We start from the raw sequence: 27948 nt of genomic DNA on the forward strand, positions 1-27948 counted from the left end.
GCAAACTTTTTTCTGAACTACTAATTTTGAACAAAGTAACATCACGTTCTGATTTTCAAAATTAAAGCCTGTGACCAAAGCTCCTTCTTTTTTTTAAGTCTTTCTGAATCATCTCCCCAAGGATGTCAGTGATAATGAAAGCCAAACTCCATGCTTAAAAAAAATACTATTCATGACTGAGTTGTTGAAAAACTGAAGCTCTATAAATACACTTTAAAAGAATGAATCCAGCCGTTTTGATTCCCAGAGAAAGCAGTTACGTCAGTCTTGCTCTACTGCATTAATGGGACAGAGCTTTCAGGGGGAGGGACCTCCTCTGACTCCCATTAAAGACAGTAGCTATAAAGGAGCTAAAGACAAGACTGCAGCCGGCACATTGAGACACGCACGGACAAAGACGAAGAAGCAGTAAAGAGTGTGTGAGCGCCCGTCTGTGTGAATAAATAAATAAAAGAAACCCCAGAGAAACACTCGGTGTAACAGTGTGAACGAGAGGCTGAGCCCAGAGCAGAGGACACAGGAGCACAGGGAGGAAGGAGGAGGGTGAGAAAGAGTCAAAGAGAGACAGAGGAGAGAGGAAAGAGAGAGGGAGAGACATCAGAGCGTGGAACAGGTTCTTTCTGCAGCCCTTGCACTCAGCCTCAGCAGTCATGCCTAACTTTGCTGGCACCTGGAAGATGAAGAGGAGTGAGAATTTTGATGAACTTCTCAAAGCCCTGGGTAAGCAGCCCTCTCTCCTCTCTCTCTCTTTTTTAATTTTTTTTTTACCCTCCCTCTCCTGTCTCCCCTCCATAGCCAGCACTACATCCCTGCATGAGGTTGACTATCCATCATGTCTATATAGAGAAAAGGCTTTTCTTGTTCTTTGGGAATGGCATGCCTGACTTCCAACAACATCTTATTGTTCGGGGAAGCTCCCTGGGAAAAAGGAGGCAGAGATCTACAGGGAGATGCTGCTGAAGGGAAATCCCTTGGCTTTACAGGAGATATGAAACACTGGATGCTGAATTCCAGCCTAAACAGACGTGGTATTGTTACTTGAAGAGAGGAGGGGGGCACAACATTATTCATGTTAAGCATTTAAGTAGGGCATGCATTAGCAATGCCAGGGGAGGTCTCTGGAGCCCAGTGTTGTTTTCTTGTGCCCTATCTTTTTTCATTCTTTTTCACCCTTCTGTGGTCTTAACTGATGATTGTGATGGTTTAGATTTGGACCAGTTTAACTAGGTCATTCAATTGTGTTGCAGCGTTTCGTCACGCCGGGACTGCTGAAACAGAGAGGGCACAGCAAAAGGCTGGACGTCTTTAGAATAATGTCGAAATCTTTAGGGAGAAGTCCCACTGAGAATACAGCAAGCAGTTTCAACAGCTATCCAGGAAGTGTTCACACCAAGCTGGATTACAATTGGAACTTTTTAGACATGAATGATTCCTACTTTAGCACAAAAAGGGCAATTTAAGTTGAAAAGTGAACAGTTTTGTACCATCAAACCACTGAAAATTAGTTAATTGTGCATCTCTGTAACACATGTAAGATTTCTTGAGGATCTCAGTGAAAATTTGGTTCTGAAAGCCTTTGCTTTGAGTTGCAGTCTCTCTGCCCTAACCTGCTACAATGTGCTGTGCCATTTCATACTCTAAAGGTTTATAAGGCTCGTATAGTTCTCCATTTTTCTTATTGTCAAGAAACCCCATGAAAAGATCAAAACCAACACGTACTAACTGATCCTCCACAAAAGTATTATCTGTGAATCCAAGGACTGGTATGATTTATTCCTTTGTGCTGCCACACATCATTGAGCCACACAGTTGCACTAAGTGACATATTTCTTCTTTATGAGGAACCTGGGCACTGTAGTTTAATTTGAATTAATCTTGAGCTGCTGCTGTAAATACCAAATATACATTAACCTGCAGCTGAAAATAGTGCACTGCAAATGCACCATTCACTCTGAGAGACATATACTAAAAACTAAAATTAAGATGTCACCAAGCCTTTGATGGGAACTAATAAATCAGGGGCCGAAAGCCACAGACAAAGGTGTGAACGTGAGAAAAAGTTCAGAGATGGACGAACACATTGTTGATGTTCATCTTTTTATGGGATTTGTTGACAATATGAAAAACTACATAAATAGCCTTAATCTTTATTCTCCAATTTAAAACCCAGCTGTCGATGAGAAAATCAACCAAAAACTCTGATATTTTTTGTAAATCTTATTAATTTCGTGTCAGATTGCTCACAAAACTAATTCAACACCTCTCCAACACCACCATCTTGATACAAGGTTCATAAGGCAACTGCTCCTCTGATCTTAAGAGAAAAAAAAAACAGTCACCCTCTGAGTTTAGCATTTCATCCATTTGCAAATACATTAACCACATCTGCTGGAGCGGATCACTCGTTCACTCTTACATAAGGGCTCAGCCAACTGAGAGCTGCGATGGGCAGCTAATGTGGATTCCAGTGCTGCAGGGCCGCCACTTTCCATCAACATCTTTATAATTATCTGTTGACTCGGAGTTTTCCCTACTGTAGGATGGGACTGTTATATTCACGCTGAGTGAACAGAGCTGTACGAACTGATCAGACTCACAGTTTGTTAATTGAGAGCAGGCATATGTGTCTACGTTTGATCAGAGAACGTAAAGATTGTGTACACTTCACATACAATTTCACTGCTGAACCAAAATGCTGATTTTGTAAGACTGGCCTGAGTTAATGGGGACTCTAGGTGAGAAAAACAAACTCCTGAAGTTTAAATTTGAGCATCAGGGTCAGCAGAAACCTGAGATGTTTGGTTATTAGTGTTAAAAAAGGAGCCTCCTTCTACCTTATTCTTTGCTTCTGTAAGATCATGCACTCCACACTGTGGGGTCTTTGTAATGTTAAACAGTAATCCAAAAACCAAGCTTATTCTGAACATACACAAAGCTAAAAGATCTTAATTAAAACACATATATGCAAATTACATTTTGGGAAAGTGCCAACTTTTAAGAAAAGAGGGCAGACTGCTCAGCTCACGGATGTGCATGCATTTTTAATGGTATAAAAACACATGGCGTGATCCCTCAGATCATGGGTGGGGTCGAGTGTGAGCTGTCAGATCAATATGTTTTTATTACTGGGTGTTGACCATGCAAAACCACATTGATTTTGGGGGGTAGGAGGATCTCTCAAAACTGATTAGAACTATTTTTTTTAAGTCATAAAAACTTGATCTTGTTTGCAAAGTTACAGGTTTTTTATATATTTGTAGAGGGAAATAAAATAATAGATCCAGGACCTTTGGCAGGACACAAAGCCAGATGGCCTTGCAGAGTCAAACAGGGCATGCCAAAGGGTTACAAAAAGCCTGGGCTGTGCCACATGCAAGATCACTACTCTTACAGCCACCAGACAAAAGGAAAACCAGCGCTGATCTACCCTGACATCCTTAAGAGTTCTTTTTTTTTTCCTCCAGACATGGCTGAATAATCCTTCACACAAACTTCAAGAGCCAAAATTCCACAGATTTCTCCCACTTTTGAGAAATAGTTGAGGTTTCTGTCAGAGCCACGCAAAACATGTATCGCATTTTTAACTCTGAAATATCTACCTTTCTGACGTTCTTGGTTAAAATTTAAGTGTGTGGATGTCACCAATATACAGACACATGCAGCCAGTATGTGCCTGTATATCTAAGGCCCTTTGACTGATCGAATGTGGCATGAGGGCCTGGAGAGGTCTAAATCTGGGTGGGGTCGGGGGTAAAGCAGGATAGAAAGACAAGAGGACATACTGGGGGGGGTGCTTTGGTGAAAATTTTAGAACCAACAACAGAAGGAGGCTATGACAAAGGCTTCATCTCTTTGTCTCTCAGTTTCTCTGTTAGGTACACATGTGAATTTTATTTTGTAAGAAAATCAAAACACCCAATACTTAAATGCAGCCACTTTCACACACTTCCTCTTTCACGTCTCAGCTTTTCAGCATCCAGCTGGGATTCACCTTTTCTTCCCTTCCTCTACAGCTGCCTCATGACTGAAGTTGATTTTATGGGGAATTAAACAATCTGTGACTCTTGTTGACCTCTGTCTGTGACCAATAAGAAGCACAACAATGGCCTCTGACACTCCTGTAATTATGGCAGAGTGTAATGAACACAAAAACACACATGGTGTATTAGCTGACTAATTAGAAGAGTCAAGAAACAGAGGTAAAATATCACAATACACATTATTGTAATTACTATAATTACAACTACGTCTGCTTGGCTCATTTTCTGCTACAAACCAAGTTTATATAATTAACAACACGCCAGAAAAGTCAGAATGTTGTAATTATTGAGTCATGGGTAATGATCAACAACCCTAAAACATCTATATGAAACAATATGAAATAATCATTTTTGTTCTATGAGGCAGTGAAACATCCAAACTCATTTCCCCTTTAATAACTAAATTAAACTTGTTAAATGATTAAACTTACCCCTGATCCTTCCTCTCATTGTTCTCAGGAGTGAACGCCATGCTGAGGAAGGTGGCTGTGGCTGCGGCTGCCCACCCCCACGTGGAGATCCGTCAGGACGGCGAGCAGTTCTACATCAAAACGTCTACCAGCGTGCGCACCACCGAGATCAATTTCCACATTGGTGAAGAGTTCAACGAGGAGACGGTGGATGGACGAAAGTGCAAGGTAGAGCTACAAAAAAACCAATCATACAATTAGATATTTGAAATATATATATACACAGTCACCATTCTTCTTATTCTTTTATAAATGTTTTCTTTCCAAGAGCTACATATTTGTTTCACCTCATAACTCAGTTGATGTTAAAGTGATTAAATCTGCTCCTGCATGAGCAAACGAAACACCATCTTAACACCCACAGATATCTAATTCAATGTATCCTCTACACTTTCTACATATATTCAAGGTCTCTCCTTGCTGCTGTTGTTGAGGGTTCAATGAAAAATTAACACCTCCGCACAGTCTCATCCATTGGTATCACACTCACGCCTGCATGTGCAGCTGGATTAAGGGCAGCTTGAGTTAGGATGAAGAGAGTTTCTCTCTGAACCTCTTCAGGCCCTGAGGGGGAGTTCTCACATCCCCATACACAGTCAGAGGCATACATTATATTCTTTTAATTTTTTATTTTTCAGGAAACGTTAAGGTCTTGTAAATTCCTGGATCTCATAACAAATTCCACTAAAATACATGTAAATATTAACAATGAGTTTATCTGTTCTCCATAAATACAAAGAAAATGTATATGATTGGACTTTTACTGTAAAATGTGTACAAACCCTGAAAAAACAGGTGTTACATGTAATATGAGTGAACCGCTTTCTTAGAGACACCTCCTAATATGATCTCAACACTGACGTCAACTGTGTAATCAATATAGGTTGTTCAATTAGATGAAGTAGATGAGATAGTGAAGACATATCATGATCATTTTCCCAGAGCTCAGCTCCACCTGTTTTTCTCATTTGCGTGAAAGCGCTGATTTATTGATTTAAGTCTTCTCTCCTATGATTTTGTTCCTTCATAAAATGAATTGCTCATATTGGCCACCTCTTGCACACAGTATATTATAACACATTTACATTTACAAAGGTCTTGAGGAAAGAAATAACATAAATCAGTTATTTTTTCACTCATCAGAGGAGGTGTTTTGATTTTAAACTTTCACAGCCACACCGAGACTCTAAGTTTTAAAGTTTTTCCAAGCAATGCATGAGCGGTTGATTTAGTTCGAACACAATTCGCTCAATGATTTTATTGCATCGACACAATGAGGGGAGTCAATGCTCCAAAACAGAATTTAGAGACAAGATGTTGTGGCAAAAACACCCACTGCCACTGACTCACTAGAGGTAATGAGAATGGCATTAATGGTCCAGAGGCTGGCAGCTGTTTATCGTCCTCTGCTAAGCAACCAGTGCCTGAGCTGGAGAGAAGACGACTCTTGTTTGGTGTCAGTAAGGACACAGTGAGTAAACAATGGTAGCATATACAGATGAGGCAAGGAGCCACATAAAAGAGACAGCTATTAACCAATAGACTGCAGTGCTAAATTATTATTCTCTCTTTACTGTTACATAAGTTAACAGTACAGCATTTTGAGAGAAAGTACAGATACATTTTACATGTTAGGTATGAATCTGACAATCTAAATAGAAATTAAGTTGAAGGCAGATTCACAATAGTACACGCAGATTTTGCAACACATTACAGGCTTATTGCACTGTCCAAGTTGTAACCAGGACACATTTGAATCAGAGATAATGTTGATTAGATTTCACTTGATCTGTCGCAAAGAACCAACTGTGAAGCAGAAGCCAGATTTTTTCCTAATGTAAAACTAATTTGTCGAGGAGGTGCAATTCTGGGAAAAATATCTTTTTACTTTGTGGAAATATTGCAGCTGATAGGAATATAGTGTTTTGCTGAAGGACACACCAGCAGGGCAGCTTTGAACCAGCAGTTTCTCACCCTTCCATCCACTGTTACAGATAATCCATGGAGAAAATTAAGTTTGAAACAGGTGAAACCTGTGCTGCAGTACATTCACCCAACTGTATGTACACACTTTTCATATAGAACAGGCTGCAGTGGCTGTTGCAGTTAAGCTGAGCAGAACGTTGCGTAACAGATTCAGGATGGGGAGATGTTGACAGCCACAGTATAACCTGTCAAGCTTCTATAACCACTGGATGCATTTGGGGCTATATGGATGAGATTACTCATATTATTCAACACCAACTTTTTAAAAAGGAAAATGCATCTTGGATAAAAGCTGTTCATAAGATACTCCTTGTATTGTCACATTAGCATTACTGTTCATCTCTACAGTTGCAGAGTTTAATCAAATAGTCTTACTTTCTTTTCTGTCTTTTTTTTTTTCTTTTTTTTTTTTTTTACATTTTACAGTATGCAGTGTGGTCTGATATTTACAGGCCCAAAGGTCTGTAAATATGCTAACCTTTAAAACTAGAGGTATATTAACATAAATGATTAATTCATAGATGAAAAAGAAGCATTTTTGCAAAAAAGAAAAAAAAAATCACCATCATAATTTGTCATCTCTCATCTCTAATAACTCACATTTCTATGGCCTAATGTCAGTCCTGTCAGTGAGTTTGAAGGTGATGACAATTCCCATCTTGTGTATTAAGTGTATTTACTATTACTGAAATATAAAGTGTTACAGTTGACTTTGACCTCAACATTACAGGTCATGGCATCTTGAATTGATTGAAACAGTTTCACCAGATATTTGCTTATTTTCCTAAACTGCCAGTCAGACTCTTTATACTGTTTCACTGAACATACATTTTATCTAATTTGCATCATAACAAGCATGATGACGCTGTTAGTCAACTATCCATCACCTGTAGTTGCATTTTTCTCATTACAGGACTGCTGCTCTAACCACACAAATGTTTTCTGACAAGCATCTTGGACAAAACAATAAACTTCTTCCAAAAGGGGCCTGGAGAGTTTCAGGTTCTACCCTCAAATGTATTACTGAAATTTTACCATCATGAAACATTCCTGGGCAACAGAAACCAGTGGTATTCATTCTTGTGGAGAAGAAATATTGCACATGGAAAACGGAAAAATGTGCAATTGTGTGCATACACTGCATTAACTCCAAAAAAATCAGCTAACAGCCTTGGAAATTGGAGATAAAATCTAATAAGATCTGTGTATTTCTGTCTAAATTACTTCCTTTAAAGTGCAAAACTGCATATATTCACATAATGCTTATATCATTTGTAAATGTTTGAACAACAATCAACACATATATTTTAGATATAGATTTTTGTCTCTACCTTTTGTTTCATGGTTCGAACTCCATGTTGCGGTCAGGGGGAGCAGAAATGACCCATTTCAGATCCCAGGAGACAGTGTGGCTCCTTCTGTCTGTGCCCTGCGGCATGCTGGGTACCGGGCAGGACTAGACGGCATCTCAGTGTGGCTTTTACGCCACATGAAGCCTCTCCGCTATGAGGTCGATGAGTCAAGTTGTCATCACAAATTTGCCACATCCATTTGTTTGGGTTTGAACTTGAGCATCACAGCATTCGCCTGCAAAAAAATAGATTTGTTTATAATAGAGCGTAGTCAGAAAAAATTTAAGTCAGTAACATGTCTTTCATTGCTTTGACTTTGTACTCCAAAAAATGGCTACGAGGTTACAGTGGCTTTCAGCTATTGCCGAAACTGAGTGGGGTGTTTGAGGATGTTTGCGAGTGGTTCTTGAGTTGAGTTTCAGTGCGCTGTCAACCCCTTTCTCAAGCTGGATTCCAGCTGATGATGTGATTCACTGCTGAAGGCCAGACTGAAGGGAAAGAGTGCCCGAAACAAACAAAAAGTGAAGATGGCTGCAGGAAAAGAACAATACAGAGGAAGATACCAACTGGCAAAATCCTCAAAGAAGAAGCTGTGAACAAAACAAAAATTACAGAACAAAATATTGACATATTATCACCATATACAATTATCATGGTGAACCTGCTACCCATATAGCACATACAGATCATATGTATCACTGATTCAGACTCTGTTTCTGGTCACCTGATGGATGTCAGTCCAATATTAACTTTCTTTTAGCTTTGTTTTGGTCTCTACCAACTCCTGGGGGGAATATGTGGCTCTTTAGCTGCTAAATGCTCTGCTATGTTCACCAAATGGCAACTTCTTTCTGCCATTCCCTGCTGGGCAGATAGCATATAGTGTATTTTCATTATGAATGACCCTTTTCAAAGTGCACAGTCATTTGAGGAACTTTTTACATTAAAAAAGTTTGATCACTGTAGCTTTAAATTTATCTTATCTTTTTTTTAAACCCTAAAATCAGCAGACTTTGTTAAATGAACACCCACATATCAGAGCTGAGAACCAGAGTTGTTGTTTCTTTTTCAAATTCAAGCCGACCCATTTAAAAAATATATTACTGCCTTGATAGTTTCTGATTGGTCTGTGTTATATTTTTGTCTATTGTTTTGCAAAGTCGATATTGAGGCGGTGGCAAAAAAAGACATTGTGCTCTTGTGTGGCAATCATACGCAAGACTGGAGCTAAACCTGCAGGAGGCAACGCCCACTGACACTGGCACATGTGCCGGTGAGGGGGGTGGGCGGGGGGGGGGGGGGGGGGGGGCAGTGCGGGGTGTTGGTTGGCGGACTCTCAGGTGGAGTGGTTGGCAGGAGAGGCCCAAGTGGGTTTTGGCTGAGTCCCGCTGCCCCGTGGTTAAAGGGATTACACGCTGATCTGTGCCTGGCGAAGAGCAGAGGGCTGATTAACGCCGCCACAAGGTTAAAAAGCTCCAGTTAATCTGTGTGAGCGAGGTGGGATCAGACAGCCTCTTCTCACTCTCAGAAGGAGAAAGTGATAAGGTGTTTCCTGTCAGTCACGGAGATGACAACGAAACAGACACCAGACAGGCTTTAGTGCAGAGTGGAAGTCATAATGAGGCGATTATGTACCTGCTCTGATGGATGGAGGTGTTTATTAAGGAGGAAAAACATGCAGGACAAACATAAGCACAAGAGTATTTGCTTTCTTGTGCAGCTGAGGTTGAATTCTCTTGAAAAATAACTTTTGAGAAATAAAAGAGCGTCTGTGGTGATGCTGCAATATTTTCACCTGAATGCATAAGCTTCACTTTCTGGGATAGAACAAAGCAAGTCACTTCTGGGCAAAAAGACTGAGACAAATGGAGTCTTTTAACCCAGCCGGTTGCTATAGAGACAAACTTTTAGTATCAGTCACCTGCAATGGGGCTAAATGGAGAGCCAGACAGGGAGCCAGACATGCTGTAAGAATAAGAATCAGAAACAAAACCTGTTTGATTACAAGGACAACATGGCATATGTATGTCCAGATATATGACCCTATAATGTAAAGATGAAGATAGTTGTTGGGACATATTTCTAGAACAGACAGAGCCTAAGACATCAGTGTGATTTACTTACTTTTGATACTGTCATTTAGCATGGAGAGGCAGGACAACATAAAGGGATTTGTGGCCCCATTTGTAGAATCTGAGTCACACTTCATTCAAAACTTAAAAAAAAAAAAGTGTTACTCTGTCAGCTCCTTGCATTGATTTATAAATACCTTTCAAGATTAAAGGTTATTTAACGAGATTTCAGACTAATTACTATTTTCAGTGACCTGTCCAGGGTTTACCCTGCCTCTCACCCCAGTGTGGGCTGGGTTTAAGGATAAGCGGTATAGATAATAGATGGATTAATGGGCACTATTTTCAGTTCTGGTTGATTTTGATTGAGTTCTGTTCGATAATGTCATGTCATGACGTATATTGACCACAGAGGGCAGCAAACTCGAAGCTACTTTGACAGAAATGCAAGATGACAAACATCTTCTGGAACTGTTAAAAGCATCTCTAGTATTTTCCAAATAATATTCCAGGAATTTCCCAGAAAAAAAGAAAATTTGACACTAATCATAGATGAAATGTGCTCAACTGGTACGCTTATGATTACCTAATGCAGTTAAATTCTGGTGTAATATAGAGTAAAGTTTAAGTATAAGCCTGCGCATAGCAAGTCAATTAAACACACAAAAACATGGAATTTATCTACAGGCAAGAAAACAATTCAGCACCATGCTGAAAAATGCTGGCCATAACATGTATCAAAAATTTGTGGCTATATCATTAAAATCTCAAAAATGATATTTTTAGAACCCTTCTGTGAAGGACTTGAACATTTCTGAATTCAGTGACTCCAAATAGCAGAGGCAGAAATTACACTGTGACAGACACAGGAACACAGGGAGGGGTCATTGGGTTTGAAGCAACAAACAGAGTGCAGCAGTTTTCACTGGCTGTCTAAAACAAAAACATGTGGCATCAGAATAATATGAATAAATTACCACATGAAATTTTAGGGGCTTTATGCTTCAGTTTGACTTGAGCCAGAGAATCAAAATATGGGCATAGAGATGTCTGGGTGGAGATGAAATGAAACAAGTGTGCAACCATTAACTACTGTTGTAATGATAAACTAAGACATTTTGTCAGGCAAGCAGACATGCCCCAAAATAATCCCTTTAATCAGGACCATAGCTTCTTATGGAGTTCATTATTCAAGAAGTCTGGGTTTTTTCAATGGAGTTTTGTACTGTCAGATGTTTTTTTGTTGTATTCAGAGCTGAGTGATTATTAGAGAAAGTGCAGCTTAGGGCACTGTGCACTCTTCACCACTCAGATCTGGATTTGTTGCTTGGTAAAACAAAAATGAACTGATATGATAAAGAGCCACTGTGCTTCAGATTTTGTGTCCTTAGGGTGAGGCATGAGCTAGTAAGGATGGGAAAAGTGATGAGCAAACACTTATAAGAAAGAGAGATAATGTGATCAAACTGTGGGAAGAGATGAATCCAGAGGGGGGAGGTGTTATTTTGGTCTCTGAAAGAAATATTGTAAAATCCAACATAAAAACTTTAAACCAAGCAGGAAATGAAATGTTCCCCTGCTTTTTGACACTCTCTTTGTGTCTGATAAGCAATGAAAATGCTAAAGTCTGTGAGAGACCGATCCAAAGCCAAAGGCAGCAGATGTTCTGATAAGTATAACTCCACAGGAAAAAGAAAAGGAAAGAAAAACAGGGCATGGTAGAAACAAATGCCTTGGACGAGCAGGATGAATTTGTCTTGGTCTCAAATGTGTGTGCACAAGCTCTGGTGTGTTATTTGAAAGAGAAAGACTATGTGTGAGAATTTGTCTGTAAGTTAATGTGCAGTTGAGAGAATGAGAGAAAATCCATCCAAGTCTGAGGCTGACCGATGCTAGCTCTATATGGAGCCGTAGCTAATCGTCTCTCTGGGATCAGGCTTTATTAGTTAAAAAAAAAAAAAAAAAATTTGAAGGGAGTGGTAGAAAGCTGCAGAAAAGCCCTGCTGTTGTTCTGCTTGGCACAGTCTGCAGACAGCAGCCTGCAGGGATCCATGATGGTTTTCCTCACCTTTGATATGGTGATTAACATTTGCCTCTGAGAAACTAAGGCTGCTGCTTCATCCAAAACAGAGTAGTGGTGCTTTTTAAAACACAAAATTGTACAAATTATCAAACAAATAATCCATGAGCAACACTACAAATACGCTATCATGCTAGGAAATACTGGAAAAACATAATGGGTGTTCAAAATTGGCCTGTCCAGAGTTTTATTTTGCTGGATGTCAATGTTGTGTTTGAATTGGATGAAGGAACGGCAGCTTTGATCAGCCCCATGAAGGCTCTGGAACAGGATCACTAGCTAAAGATGACATGTCGAAAAGGAAAATACATTTGGCTTTACTGAGAGGGAAAACACATTTCTGCTGTGTGGGAAAACAAATTAAGATTCAGAGAGGGACACAAAGCCAACACTGAGGACAGAATATAAGGAGTATAGGCTAATGTAATCCTTTAGCTTGTAAATAGTCATTGATAAAACTCTCATATCTGTCAGTTACATATGAAGCTACAGCCAGGAGATGGTTATCTTAGCTTAGCATAAAGCCTGAAAACATGGGATTCATTCCTCTGTTCCCATGGTCTTTTGTTGACGCAAGTATAATAGGGTTAATGGGTGTTAACAGAATATTGAGTGGGGGACATAGATACACTCTTCAAACAGAGAAACTAGCTAAGCATAAAATATATTTTAATAGAAAATTATCTTTATATTTTTAATATATTTTAATATAAAAATATCCACCACTACTTATTTTTACACGTCTTTTGCACAGAACAAACAATATAACATGTTAATTAGTGAGCTTTAGATTTAACAGATAGATGTGAGAGTGGTATCAATCGTCTCACCTAACTCTCAGCAAGATAGTGAATAAACATATTAGCCACTATGTCTAATTGTTCCTTTAGCAGAATAGCTTGTGCGACATTGGACAGTTGAGCTAATGAAACATGAGGGCGGTTAATGGACCCCAAGCTGTCCAAAATGATAAATCCTCTCTGTTAGCACAAATTAGCGCCACAGGATCACCTTGTTCCTGATCTTTTATAAATTCTTAACTCTGATGGGCAATTTGAGTCACTTCGGGAAAAATTAGTCCTTAAGTCAGAGTCTGACTAATCCTGTTGAAGTCATTTGAACTGTTATTGAAGCGAATTAACAGACGGGGACCTTGACCGACCAGTGCTAAGAGGATTTTATGTTTTTTTTTCTCAGTCAGGCCACTGATTTATAATATCATATTGCTTTGTTCATTGAGGTCTGGACTGTCCAATGATGAACTAGGCCAAAGGTATGTGGACACCTGAACATAACACATGTATATGATATGATATGATCACCAAAACCATGGGCATTAATGTGCTGCTGTAACAGAGACTTTCCACCAGATTTTGGACCCTGGCTGCAGAGATTTGCTCCCATTCAGCCACAACAGCATTAGTGAGGGTGGCCACTGATGCTGGGTGATAAGGCCTAGCTCAGACTGTTCCACTTCACCCCAAAGGTGTTGGATGGGGTTGAGGTCAGGGCTCTATGTGGGCCAAGCTGGGAAAGCCATTTTTTGTGGACACCAATTTCTGGACAGAGATGTTGAAAAAAAAGGGCTTTAATTCCCTAAACTGCTACCACAAAGCTTGAGGTGAGATCAAAAACCCCACATGGTACCTTGTTTTGCAACCTCCACACCTTGCTGCAGTGATGCAGAAGTGTACTCCTGGGTGTGTCAGTGCACTGTGACATCACTGTTGGGTGTGGTTACCAGTGCAACAGAGCACACTTCTGACTACACCCAAACATACAAACATACACCCAAACATACAAACCAGCTGCCAGCTCCCAACTTAATACACTTACATGCAGTACACTGTGTACACAGTATAAACATGGCCTTTATGCATGTACTGGAAATGGCAACCGCAAGATGTGACCATGAATGTCACCCACCGAAACATCTGCTGGCTTCTCTGCTAACATGACGTATAAATGAAAAGAGACATAGCCAAAATGGCGATTACTGAGGGTGAGAAGTGTCCATCGTTTGAGTACCACACCTGGGTGCTTATGGTGCACTGCATGTTTTATATACTTGTGAGTGTGAATGCATTTATGCACTCAAAATAGCAAGTGTTGTATGGAAGCATGCAAATTGAGACACAGCGAGTGATTCTAGTACAAAGCCCTGTAAAGATAGACCTTGAGAATGTGTTTTACCATCACTCACACCATCATGCTGACCTTCCCACCTTGTTGTCCCTCCCTCTGCAGAGCCTTGCCACCTGGGAGTCCGAGAACAAGATCCACTGTCAGCAGACTCTGGTGGATGGCCAAGGCCCCAAAACATACTGGACCCGAGAGCTGAACGGAGATGAGCTCACACTGGTGAGCGCACAGGAATGATTCATTATCTTACTGAAAGCTTCTTAATAGATTACTGAGTGGAAAAAGAAACTCTTTGCAAAGACAAAAGCTCTTAAATTCAGTAGATTAATGAACTCTTACCTCTGGCTGAGGTCTATGCTCAACAAAGAGAAAACTAAATTTAAAAAAAGATTAAAATATTATTTCCTAAACATTATTCTAAATACAGAGAGAGTGTGATCTGACCGCAGCTAATCTGTATGGTTTGTCTGTTACGTGGTTTGTTCTCATGGAAGCTTAGAAGTCATCAGATGCATAAAAATGGGATTTTCAAGAAGCTAGTGTACTGTGTTTGAGAAATGGTTAATGAAATGAGGCAGGGAGTGAATGAAGTCACCCTGGAGATTCATCCGTAAAGGAAATGAGAGAAGCCGTTTCCCAAGGAGCCGAGCTTTCATCCACCCCGCAGAGAGATGTGAAAGGAGAACAAGAGGAGCTGCTACGCTGACATCGCAGTAATACCCCCTGTATTTAGCCAGATTAATATGGGCAGGAGTCAATGGGTCTAAAGCCCCTCGAACGATGTGCAGGGGAGCAGTCCAAGGCCAACGGACCAGATGAACAGTTCTCGGGAATCCAGCAGTTTTCCTCTCTCAACGCTCCCACGCTCTGCTTTGTTGTTCCTTGAGTACTTGTAAGATGAATGTCCAACAGGCAAAAGCTTGAAACAACAATATAGAAGGTTTAGATGCTGAAAAAAAATCATCACAGGATGTTTGCAGTGCTTTATATTACAAGCCAGGAGCATGAAGACTGGGAGGAAGAGCAGAAGCAGCTTTAATCATATCTTCAGTGCTGAGAAGAAGGCAGAACATATGAAATCTCTTCCAGTGCTTGGGTGGAATAAGCAGAACGTGTTACAGCGCCTGACACTTTGGCCCCCAGATGCCCTGGAGGAGCTGAAGCTTTCATGCTCTAATGGAGATTGATCCGGCCGAGCTGTGACAGCAGCCAAGTCTCTGTGTCTCTATATTCTTCTCACCTCAGTCCTCCCTGGTGTCTCACCATCATCCAACTCTCAGACAGACCACAGTTAAACTGCAGCTCACAGAGACCCAATTCAATTCGTTAATCAGCAAAAAAGCTGCACAGAGTCACACTCATCAATCATAATGTAGAATCTAGATACTGTAGGTCTATGGTAAGAAATTGGCTACTTGTATTTGTTGCCATCCATCATCCACCTGAGACAACTGCCCTAGTTTTGGTTTGCCACAGCAGCTTTGACAGTGTCAGTGAAGGGCAAAGTGACAAGTCTTACTGGTGAAGACATCTCCATTCAGGCAGAACTCTCAGGCTAACATGATCTCATGGGATTACGTATAAATTGCATGCCAATTTCAGGACATTATGTGTGTCATGTCTACGCATTTTAATTTAATTTTGGTTAGGGTTAGGGGTTAGTGAGAAGAGAGTGCGAAATGCCACATGAAAACCAAAATATGGAGTAATAACACACAGAATGACATAAGGAAAACGGTTCATATGTCATCTGGTGATACCAGGCTGCCCAGGCACTCTGACTGAAATATGCTTAAACCAAGTAGGAGTAACGTGCATGCAGACTGTTTAAGTATTTTTCAAGTCTGTCTTATTACTTAAATGCGTGTTTGTGTTCAACAGTTATTGGCAGCCAAAATCCTTCCTCTGTTCCATATTGGCTGTGCATCAGTCCCCTCCTAATGTGACCACACTGTAAGAGATGGGACACAAAATCTACAGTCCTTGCTATGTGTGTGAATGTATAGACGTTCAGCTGAAGCTAAAAAAAAAAAAAGGACTGAGCAGTCTTGAGTTTGACAGATGAAATGAGCATCTTCCAACGTCACAGTCTTTCTGGTGAGAAATTCCTTCTCTGTATTACTGTCTCTTCATTGCAGCACAGCAAGACTACACTATCTGTGGAAACACAGAATAAATGTGACCATCCGAAATGAGTAAAATATAGAAATGGATAGACTGACAGACCCATACAGGGAAGGTCCAAAGACCATGCTAACTCTGAAAGGGTTGACTTCACTGGCAGGTTGTCATCTTTTTGTTATTTCCACAGTTTTCTCAGTAAATAAATAAGTAAAAGCAAATTTTAGAAATACTGTATACTGGGCTCAGAATATCATCTACTTGCACTTTTAAACACAAAATCTATCCCTGCAAAAGTTCACCTTTGGGCAATCCTTAAGAAGACACATGTAGCCAAACATATATCATGACTAAAACAAGGTAAATCTACTGTTTCAGTCAGTTTCATCCTGTCAAATTGTATAAATGCTTTTCAAACTTACAACACTTAATTCTCAAATATTGACATGGCATAAGCAGAGAGAATGTCTGGGGAATAAACTATAGCATATTTGAGAGGAGCTGGGTGACTTGTTTCATTTTGATAGACTTGCACTGATGCCCAAAATAGTCTGCACCTTGCTGTGAGTGCTCTCTCAAAATTAGAATGTGACTGTGACTGTTTAACAGAAAATGTAATTCCTGCTGCTGTTAGCTTTGGCCCAGTCTCACAGTATTCAGTTTCTTTTTTTCCACCGCAAGAGAGTCATCTTCTAAACTGCATTTGTCAGTATTTGACTGTGATTGGAACTATTACATATCTACACGTGTAAATATGAAATCTCATTAACTACCTGGCCAGATCCAAACTAACCAGCCAACTTAATATCAGTTAGGAAATGACATCAGTGCCGTTCCATAGCATTGATAAAAAATACCTCCATGCCTATTAAAATACAAAACTTGATGCTGATTAAATAAATACTATATCATTAAAATCCTGGAAAATCTAAAGCCTCTCTAGAGGAAAAGAAACATGAGTCATCTTTGCACCCAGACAACCTCTTTCTTTTGGGACAAGCAACTGGAAAAAGCCAAACAATCATAACAATCTGTTTCCAAAAAAGCCCCCAGACACACAGACACAACCCCACAATTGAACAGCTTCAGCCTGAGACTTAATGGAGGACTAGCGATCATAAAGCAGTGGTCTGATTGTCTGTGGCAGTTCACACTGTAAGTGGGGCACATTTCCATACGATTTGCATGATCCGTTTAATTGGCTTAGTCTGAAAACACTTTTAAGGGCAAAGTCGTTTGGATTTTCTGCAGCTACATCAGCCCTGAAATAAAATAAGAAAATGATGGCACATCAGAAGATTGGACTCACTTCAAGCCTGTGCGTTCAAGGGATGCATGAATCAGATATTAACCACTTTCTTTTGGTTTCATCATCAACAGTTTGCAGAGTGACCTAAACTGATGGCCATAATTTTGCCTGTGATGTTGTGACACATATGTCATTTTGAGATTTAGTTGGACAGTTTTCTTCACTGTGAACCCAAACCCAAATTTTATTTTATTTTTTTAAGTAAACCAACCAACTTTGGTTCTCTCATACACTGCACATAATATGGTAATATTATCACAAACAGTCTTGAACCTTCAGTATGTATACCTAGGCTTAGGAAGCATAATGTCACAGGTGTTTGTTAGAGCTGAACATCCTCAAAATATGAATCTCATTTAACTGACTACCAGGTGTCTAAAATGCAGAAATGTCTCTTTGTTTCCTCCAGGTTTTTGGGGCAGATGATGTAGTGTGCACACGGATTTACGTCCGGGAATGAAGCTCTACAACCATAAGGACAAGGAAGAAACCCAGTTGGACCACAACTCATTTAAACCCAACAACTCTCTGTCATGCTAACACGCTAACGCATTTGCAAAGTATCCTGTGTTATCTCTAAGCATCAATCTGCATAGTCTCCACATACAATAGCATTGTCTCTGTAATCTGGTTATCTGTAGTGAGTATTGTGTCTGCAGTACAGTAGCTGGATATGTCAGTGTCCATATCTGCAACCCTGGTGTCAGCTGTTTGCGTAGGATTTAGTCATCAGTTGCATCGATTAAGTATTCATGTTCTATGACAGGAAACAATAAAAAATGGAACAAACAGTATCAAAGCCTCTTTCCTGATTATATGCATTCATAATGAAGGAGCTATTTATAGCTTTTGCTATTGCTACACAGCCAACGTCAGTATTGATAGCTGTTCACTTACCAGCCTAGAAGAACTGTTGTGATTCAACATCAGACTTTTACTCTCCAGGACTTGTCTCCACTCTCCGCTGGCAAGTCACTGTAGCGTCCACACTGGCCTGAAAACATAGCTGAGGGTGTATACTACTCCTCGTAACGTAAACACAACGAGGACTGAAGCCTTTGCCAAACAGTCATCGCTACCAGCCGCTCCTGTCGAGAAAAAAAACCTAGAAATAGCCCATTTAAGAGTATGCCAGGAGTTTTCTTCAAAAACAAACATAGTTATATTCACACCAAGTGATCCAGTGATAGCACCTTGCTACAACAAAGCTGGGACAACTTCAACAGATCACGCCTAATTACACCCAGCTGTGATAGCGGGTGTTGTTAGAGGTTTCATCAGACTTAACCTGACGCAAGAAAAAATGGACAAATGGGCAAACTCTAGAAGCTCTAGAGAAAATAGACCTCAAGGGGACATGGTCAACAAATTATGTACTCATGCATTGGAGAGTTGATCTAAAAATATTTTTTGATTTAAGATAGAGACTGATAATACCCAAATATTACCCGTTTCCTCTTAATTGCAGGGTACTTGTGTGACACAGCTTGATGGGTGGCTGGTGGAGAGGTGGAAGGTCAACATCTGCTTGGGAACAAAAAGGTCTTGGTGCTGGTTCTGCAACACTGTCCCAGGTCTTCACAGGTTTCTGGCTTTGGTAACAAAAGTGTTAATGTTCTCATTGATAAATCAGGCTGTAAGCAGTTAGGATAGTGCATATATTTCTTGTTAAAAACAATAATTTTGAAGACCTTTGTGTCCTTGATATAAAGCCTTTAATATTTTTATTCTATTATTTTTAAGAACCGCTTGTGCCTTGGCATACTGTTGCAAACCCTGTGAACTTAAGATCCTGAAATATCAAAGATAAAAATGACTAGAATTTGCAAGAACTCCCAACTTATGATGAAATCACACTAATACACTTTGTAAAAACCCTGAACCTCCCCTTTCAAAGAGCCTTAGGTTGAAAACCCCACATCCCATCCTGCTCCAGCCTCCCACTCCCTGCTGCTATTCGTCGCTCGCTCCGCTTCTTCCCAGACACTCCCGAGAGACACGTCTTTGTGTCTGATACAGTTTGGAGTCAACAAGATTAAAGGCAGACTGGGGCGGCAAGATAAGACCAGCCAGACTGGAGCAAATAACAGTCAAGAGCTTCCAGGCAGAGTCCTGTCACTCCAGAGAGGCTAATACCACAGTTGCACAGTTACATGAACCAACATATAAGAGTTTTCATTCTTAGCAAAGAATGAGTCTTAAATTCACAGACACATGTAGAAACATTTCTTGCATTGTGTATTTGGACATTCAAAGGGATGTAGAAACAGAAAAGTTGTCTTCATGTGACTTGCCTTCGGGGCCTGTCATGTGGAGCCAATGTTACTGGAACGAACAGACACAGTAGCGTTGTGGTCAGTTCGTCTATCTGACCTCTTTTGCTTCACCAGCCTCTCTAACCTGATTGCCCAGCGATCTATGCTGCTGCTTGTTTTACCAACAAGATGGTCAAACAGAGAGAGAATCCAATGAACAGGAATATAGAAAAGATTTATAGCTGAGACACATGACTTGTGCTATTGGTGTTAATATACCTGGAACCTTATTAGGAATGTGGGATTATATACTGTAAAGTGGCCCTGAAGTCTAAATTAATGGTTAGAGGGGGGAAATGGAAAACATATGTGAAAAACATTTTAAAGCCAGTTCTCTCCATCTGCAATCTGTTTACATAATTTTTGAGTAATAGCTCATTATTTCACTTTAATACGGTACGATGGAAAGTTCAGATACTATGGTGAAGATGCAATTGATGGTAAACCCTGACCAATACTCCCCTTTATTTTCTTTCTTCAAAGCATTTCTGTCATTTTTTGACAAATGACAGTGGGAAGTGAAATGTGCCATGTGACTCAAGTCTATAGCCAATGTGTTTTGTAGTACTGGAAAATTTCTGGACCATTTCCCTCCAAATTATATAGTGGAGGGCATTCTGGGAATATTGACTGCTTTGGTCTCTTTCTGCATTCAAATTGGGCATCAAAGTCCAAGACGGGTGTATCTTTTTTGTGATATTCATAGATGCAACATCGAAGTGCAGTTCAGCTCACAGCCCTCAAAAGAGGAGTTCAGGTGTCTTGGGGACTTGGTTGGGAGAATAGTGAAATTAAATGATTATTAGGTCAATCTGTGAAAGCTGTATCTGCAGAAACCTCACTAGACACTTTCCACATACTTGCACAGATTTTTTTTAGTCTCTGAATGTCAGGGTGTGCTCAAGCGAAGGTTCTTTTACATGGTGACTGTCTTCACTCTGTGTATGACAGATTGAGGATTTCAGCCAAGCAAGAGGACCTCAGGGTCAACCCACTGCTGCTTCTTCACATCACTGGAGGCAGCAACATGTGCCTTCTTTTGAAGGTGTTCTGGGCATAACTGATGTAAAGACCTGAGGCATATGCTCCCTGCTGGCCTGAAAGTGTGATGGATTCCTTCAGCAAGAGCTGGATGAATTTACTGCGGAAAAGGTTGTGGTCTGCTGAAAGACAGACTTCTGACCCAGATACCACTGGGGAAGGAAGGACTAAGCTATAAAGCAGACATTTCTATAAATGTCTGAATTGAAATGTCTAAATTTTTGGACATTTCATCGGACATTCGACCCAAACTTGTCATTGTAATGTAAAACTATTGTATATATAGACTTTCCTCTTTATTTGCTTGTAAGAGGAGTTCTCCCTCTTTCCTCCTCTGATGAGGAGGAAAGTTTTTTTTTTCTGCCAGAAAGGTTTTTTATGCCAAAAGCTTGAGGCAAAGAGAATTGGCGGGCTAAAATAAACGAACCCATTCATACAGGTTGGAGTCCATATCCCAGTGGTTTCAATTGGAGGACTGAATCTATTCATTTTGAAGTACAGAAAAGGTAAAGTGACTGTAATCAATTTTCTGATAAACCTCAGTTTGAAACTCTTCTCTCCAGACCAATAATTTAGCCTTTGTTTTATCTAAACAATGTTTTAGTGCTGCTCGGGAGCTAATTTACTGTTTGGGTGCATGAGCCAGGCAGTGCACTACTAATACTACATACAAATCTTTCTATTGGAAAACCATTGGGGAACTTATTCAAGACACCTCCCCGGAGCAGGTGCACAACAGATGAGTCTGTGGTCTGGGCCAACACAGCCTCAGTTTAGCTAAATGTGTTGCAGCCTCACCAGTGGTCAGAGGCCTTGGCACAGACTTCAGTCCTGTCCACAGGGTGGATATGGCGAGAAAGTGGCACAACATCAGAAACAAAAAGCAAATCTGTCTCTGTCCTTCACGGCTGCCAGGGATTAAAAGGTTGTCCTTTCAACACTCTGCCTCGTGAGGACTTACACAGTGGCTCGGCAACTGTTTCTATTCCTCAACACCAAGGCTGCTGGGACGTGTCTATGCCACCCCTGCTTTTTGACCTGGTATCCTCTGAAAAGATGAGTTTCCTCCTGAGTGCACCACTATGCTCCTGGAAGCAAGGGCCAGAGCGCGCGCCTGCTGTGATGTTAATTTAATGACGAGCTGCTGTTCAGATCGCAGGTCCAAACAGCCGAATAAAGGGATTGTTGTGTTTTTACTCCATTTTGTAGGGGAAGGGGCCCCTCTGCCTGTCCTACTGCTCTCTTCTGGGCACCAAACAGTGGAGCCTGTGTGAGTACAGTGGAGTTCAATGCTGCTTCCTAAAGAACAGAGGAAAATCCCCTCTCTTTCCACGTGGTGTCCCAGTTTAACTTGTCCCTGAGTGTTTTGGAGTTAGGGGCTGCTGAAAAAGGCCCATTGGGTTTTTGTGCACAATAAGACCTCACACTAATTAGTGCATCCTTAAAGGGAAATTCAATTTTGAAGCCACCTTGGTCTTATTGTTTTAGTTTTGGCAACCATTTCTGTTGTTAAAGACAAGACTGTACTCACCAAGTTCATTGCATGGATCTGGTAATGCGGCAACAACTTCTGAATAGAAGTCTGGCAAGGCAAGAAACACAAGGCATTCAGATGATCAGACATGTTTTTAAAGAAACCTTCAGGTTAGCAAAACCATCACATTATACAGAAAGACTTGACCTATCATACTTACCATAGTTGTGAGCTCACACAGTCTTCCTGCCCAATAGGGGACTATTAGCAACATTACCACTGTGCTTACTCTGAGTTCTACCTCCAAAATAATAAATGGAGGGAAGGAAGTGCAGTGCTGAGAGTGAAGCTGTCTGGACGATGCTCTCAAGAAAGCTGCAAGGTGGACTAATGCAGGTCAAGCAATCAGCCCCTACTACCAGGCAAGTTTTTGAACAGGTCACTGGTTAGAAGAAATTAAAAAAATTAGCCTGCATTTGCACTTGTTTAACACTAATCATAACCCAAATCTTGGTACCACTTGCTGACAAGGAACACTTTTAAATGTTGTAACTAATGGCTTAATGACCGATAAATCATAAGAACTGCCAAATGGGTTTTTCACAAGTTGGCAACTCAAGGTTTAAAACTGATCAGTGAAGTATTATTATATGATTTATTAACCATTAATAAAATCATTAGTTACCATGCCTTATTAGAAAGTGATTCCCAAAGGCACTAACTTTGGTTTGCCATGACGTTATGCTAATGTTACAGTACAGGACTCTAAAATGACAGAATGCAAATCACTGCACTGGTCTTTAACCCTGGCAGATGGTGCTGACTAACCCTTTACACTGCCATGTTCAGCCAAGTGTGTCTATGTGTGTGTTTTTTTTAGGGTGGGGGGGCTGTCACATTAAATTACCCAGCGTGCTTTGTGCCTCTGACATCCACAATGACTTTCATCTTGTGATATATTTGGTTACGCTTAAGTCTCAATAAATGGCTTTCTCGGGAGGGGACACACACACACACACACATTTTGAGAGCACTCTTGGCAGTCGCAGCTTTATACATACGTATGCTTAGAGAAGAAGAAAAGAGGAAGAAGATAGGAGCAAACATGATGAGGACAATGATGATGAATAATAAAGAAACATTTACATTTCAGGTACCTGAATAACATCCCAATTACCATTATTTACCAATATTTAAGACTACTGCAGATTATCTTTCCCATATTCAAACTGCAAGGTCCACATTTCTGTCTGATTTCATGACTTCCTCCCCAGTCTCTATTCTTTTCAGCAGGGAATGATGACCAACCTGCAGAAACTTGCTTTAAATTGTTGATTTTCAACATTTTGCTGCTTTTAGTTTGTGAAATTTTCAAGTCATTTTGCAAGCAGGCAGTGACTGTTTTGACAATTCTACTGTGGTGTAGTCAAGGACACTGCAATATACTATATTTCGAAATTACGACCAAACTGTAGCCTATATTAGGTCAGGACACAATTAATTTAACATCCAGTTCATTACACCACCAGTTGCCATGTAATACTAAGTAGCAGACATTCAAATCATGGATCACTCAGCATACTTTTTCATTCTCCCAACCAGAAATTATCTGTCTATCCTGGGATTCAAACTGCCAATCACCATTTTACAAGCTTTTAAGGTTAGTTTTACCTGGTATATTTTTTTCTTATGTACTCAGGCTTGGCATGTAATATTTCTGTAGACACAACAATACAACATAGGGGATTGAAATTTTGTTTGTGGTGCTAAATGCATTGAAAGATTACATTTGAAGAATTTAACAGTAACTAATCTTTTCAGAAAATGTGCAGTTACAGTTACAGCTATCAGACAAACAATGCCTTTGGCAACCAAAAATTAGATTGAGCCCCTCTGTATCAGATGGAGACAGAAGTCTCAGAGATGGCTATATGAAAAGCTGGACACTGGATGTAAGTAATTAAATGTTCACTCCAGTGTCTGGAGTGATCATGTACTACATAGATAAGATATCACACAGTGATAACAAATGAGATCATAATCAACGCAACAAGTAGGTTCTACATTAACTCACTGTCATTGTTAATGCTAAAAGTGTTAATATCAACACCACATTTTCCATAAACCCCACCACTTAATGGCAGAAAGGTGTTGCAAGTCAAAAGTACTCTCCTGGGTGTTCTAAAAAGGATTAATGTGGTGGAAGTGATTTTTCTACTGCTCTTTGATTGTTTTCATTATCTGCTGTTTTGAGAAACTGCAAAACATACGATTTTCAATAAACCTGACACAGAGGGTGAAGAAGCCAACAGAGGTTCATAACTCTTTTCAGTAATTATATTGTTTGTCTGTGATTTGTTATACAAATCACATGTGAATTTGCTCTGCATTGAATTACTGCTGTTTGCCTTATGATGGACTTTGCTCAGTTTTGGGCAGAGCGTCAGTGAAACAGCTATGTTAATAAATCCCAACATGAGTCACTAGATTTAATGTTTAAATATAATTCAACACAAATGTCCTGCTGGTAATGTCTATGAAATAATAATTTCATCGTGTGAGAAAAAACAAAGTTGACAGTAATTTAAAAATCACCATCGCCATCATATCTGAATCATACAGCATCAGAAACAAAGTTGACATTCTCAAACTTTGAGTGCAAGTGCAGCTGCTAGTGTCCATTAGTCCGCTGTAATGGACATAAATGCCAGTGGACCGTGTGGTACTAAATGGAGCATTTCTGATGTACTCAAATGGCGAGCAGGAATTGCTGTAATACAAATAATACAAGAACAAGATAAAGTCATATTAGCTGCTCTTTGAGGCTGTGTGTAGACTCCCTTCACAAAGTTGTGACTAATGGCTTAATGGCTAATAAATCAATTACTAATGGTTTCTAGATCAATTATAAGCCATTCATAAGAACAAATCTTGAGCTGCTCTACGGCCATGCTAGCAGCTCTGTTTCATGGAGTTGCCATTAGTTTTGCAGATATTTAGTAATAAACCAAAGATGAATATGGTGCTGGATGAAAAGTTAACCAAGTTTCACTGCAATCCATCGTTTTCATATTTGATTTTACAAATGTGAAACTCAGTGGCACAAGAGGAAAAGACGGGATCATCATTAGTCACTAGGATACGTCCTGTGAGAAAAACAAATGTCTTTACAAAACTTTTGTTCTAATACATCAAGTGGATGCTGAGATATTTCACTGATTCTGTCATTAGAGTCGCTCATGGACCATGAAAGTCAATTTCATTACAATCCATCCATTAGTTGTTGAGATATTTGAGTCTGCACCAAAGTGGTGGATGAGGAGATTTGCCATCTACAGAACCACACTGCTAGCTATAAGTTCTGGGAAACACCAGTGTGTGAGCTGTTTCCAAATCTATAGTATGGGGTCTATTGATTAGTAAAGATGAGAACACAAGATGAAGAGCGGATCTATTGTCTGAGAACAACAGGTTAGGATGAGTGACCCTCCCATGTCCAACATCTTTGCTGTAAATTGGCTGTTAATAGGTTAAAACAGTTGGTGGAGAGATTTTTTTCTCTTGCCTGCAAAAGTTGCTGGAGCTGAGCATGTAAAATTGACTGTTCAGCACAGGAGCTTGCAGAGGTTATGTAAGAGTGCCAGACTTCACTAATCCCTTTATAGAGGAGAGAGGAGCCCTGCAGGGTAACGCTTTCTCATCATCAAGACAAATCACCCTGTAAAGCAGGCACCACAGCTGGGCTGTGCATCTGCCACCATACACAAACATCCTCTCATATAGACGAAAACAACGTTGGGATGCAGTGGGTAGAAATCACCCACAAAGTTGACAGACAGATGTTTTGTTTGAGAAAAATGATGAGTGCTTTGAGTTATTAATAGCTGCTCTGACTCATGCTTCTTATTCTTTTAATTCGCCGGTCTTCAAACCTTATAACCCTTTTTAAAAATACTTTCCAAATCACAAAAACTTGTGGATAATCCACCCTTATTCAGAAATGCTACTGATGTCTTATGCACACAGAGTAAAAACCTGGCACCATCCAAATGCTGTCCAAGCTTTGTCATGGTTGCCAAGGTGGTCTTCTCCAAAAAGAAGTACAGGACAAGTATTCAGATGTTGTTCCTCTTTAAAAGCACTGTAGGCAAAGTGCCAGTAGAATTTTGAAATACAGCAAACACTGTAAAACCCCCGAACTCCTTACATACAAGACTAAAGAACAGAAATCTACGTGGTCACTCTGTGACTTAATTGCTCTACATTGCGAGTGCCAAGGCCTCCAAGCTTGAGGGACAATACCAGCTCTGTAGTTGTGACAATAGCTCTGCTCTCTGAGTCAGAAGTTGCGGAAGTGTCTGACAATTGGGAGTTGAAAGCTGCTGAAAGTTCAGGAGTGTGCACTCCAAGGAAGTAATCACGCAGAAGAGCTTTGGGAGGGGAGAAAAAAAGGCCCTCCACTCCCCCTCAGCCGGTGCTGCCTTTGAGGAACTCATTGTTAGCGCTGCCAGTGGGAGGCATGGAGTGCTCTGCTGGCATGTGTCAGCCTCACTCCTCATCAGGGCCTCTGCACCGCAATGGCCAAGTGGGTAAAGGGTGTGTGTCTTTGAGTGGAAGTGTTTTGTTCATGGTCTGAAAGGTGCAGGTACAGTAAATGGGGTGAAGTTTGGGTCTGGGACATGGTTCTGTCTCACTCCTCTTTACCCTCATTGTACAGTATGTGGGAGGTCTAGAGGTCTAGAGGAGACTGGCTAGTTACTTGGTCAAATTCAGTTTTTGCATCACCAGGCAATCGACAGACCCCTTCTCTCTCAATGGCCACTGATTGAACACCTTCAAGCCTCATTTCTCAGGTCTAAAGACCTGTGAGACACTATATTTGACCCACCCATTGCTCTCCCCTCCTGCTCCACAGCTACCATAAAGCAACTTTTGCTGCCTCAGTGGCCAACTAAATAGCCTAAATTGCCTTTTTGCCCCTTTGACACCCACATTGCAGGTCCTGCAGAGGGACTTACCTATGAACCCTCTGCATCCAATTCCAATGGTCTCACACGTCCCTCTCAGCCCGTTGCTTTGGCTGTCTTCCATTAGCTCAGTGTGCTTTGCCATCATCTGCTTCCTTAGTGCAGTCCTCCCATGGTACGGTGAGCTTTAAGTGAACGATCGGCATCAGGACGTCCGAGATCAGCACCATCTCTGGCCTTGCCGTTGTTGTTTTTGGGATCTTGTTTGCTGCTTCTGGACATCTTTTATACGTGATGGAAATGAGAACAGACTGTGGTCCAGAGGGAAGAGACCAGATAATCTTCAGTCATGATGGCAAATGGTAACAAATACACTTACCTAATTAATAACCTGTAAATAAAGACAATGAAGCTGTGATGAACTTGAGCCATTTTGTCTCCAAATTAACCTTTGTAAAACAAACAAACAAAAAAACACTGTTTGTCCTAGATGCAAAGAACTTATGTTGGTGGATGGTGTGAGGGCTCCCTCTGCAGGATCTGAAAGGAAAGCATTGTTTCATGGGACCACATTAGTAC

The 27948-nt window shown here is 40.5% G+C and overlaps 1 protein-coding gene and 1 long non-coding RNA gene across 2 annotated transcripts; one reads left to right on the forward strand and one right to left on the reverse strand.

Annotated features, from left to right (window-relative positions):
* The first annotated feature begins 337 nt into the window (after positions 1-337).
* crabp1a (cellular retinoic acid binding protein 1a) lies at positions 338-18366 on the forward strand. Its single transcript, XM_018675888.2, has 4 exons — positions 338-720; positions 4500-4678; positions 14248-14361; positions 17982-18366. The coding sequence occupies exons 1-4, from the start codon at positions 651-653 to the stop codon at positions 18030-18032; spliced, it is 414 nt and encodes a 137-aa protein (XP_018531404.1). The 5' UTR covers positions 338-650; the 3' UTR covers positions 18033-18366.
* Positions 7834-27901, reverse strand: LOC108883032 (uncharacterized). The gene is made up of 5 exons (XR_001960866.2): positions 27421-27901; positions 22460-22510; positions 19021-19164; positions 18470-18566; positions 7834-8083 (listed from the first exon to the last, which is right to left on the reverse strand). It is a non-coding gene; the product is annotated as an uncharacterized LOC108883032 (long non-coding RNA).
* Positions 27902-27948: the final 47 nt, after the last annotated feature.

Source organism: Lates calcarifer, linkage group LG10 (genome assembly GCF_001640805.2).
Source record: "Lates calcarifer isolate ASB-BC8 linkage group LG10, TLL_Latcal_v3, whole genome shotgun sequence".
In the NCBI taxonomy this organism is placed as follows: domain Eukaryota; kingdom Metazoa; phylum Chordata; class Actinopteri; family Centropomidae; genus Lates; species Lates calcarifer.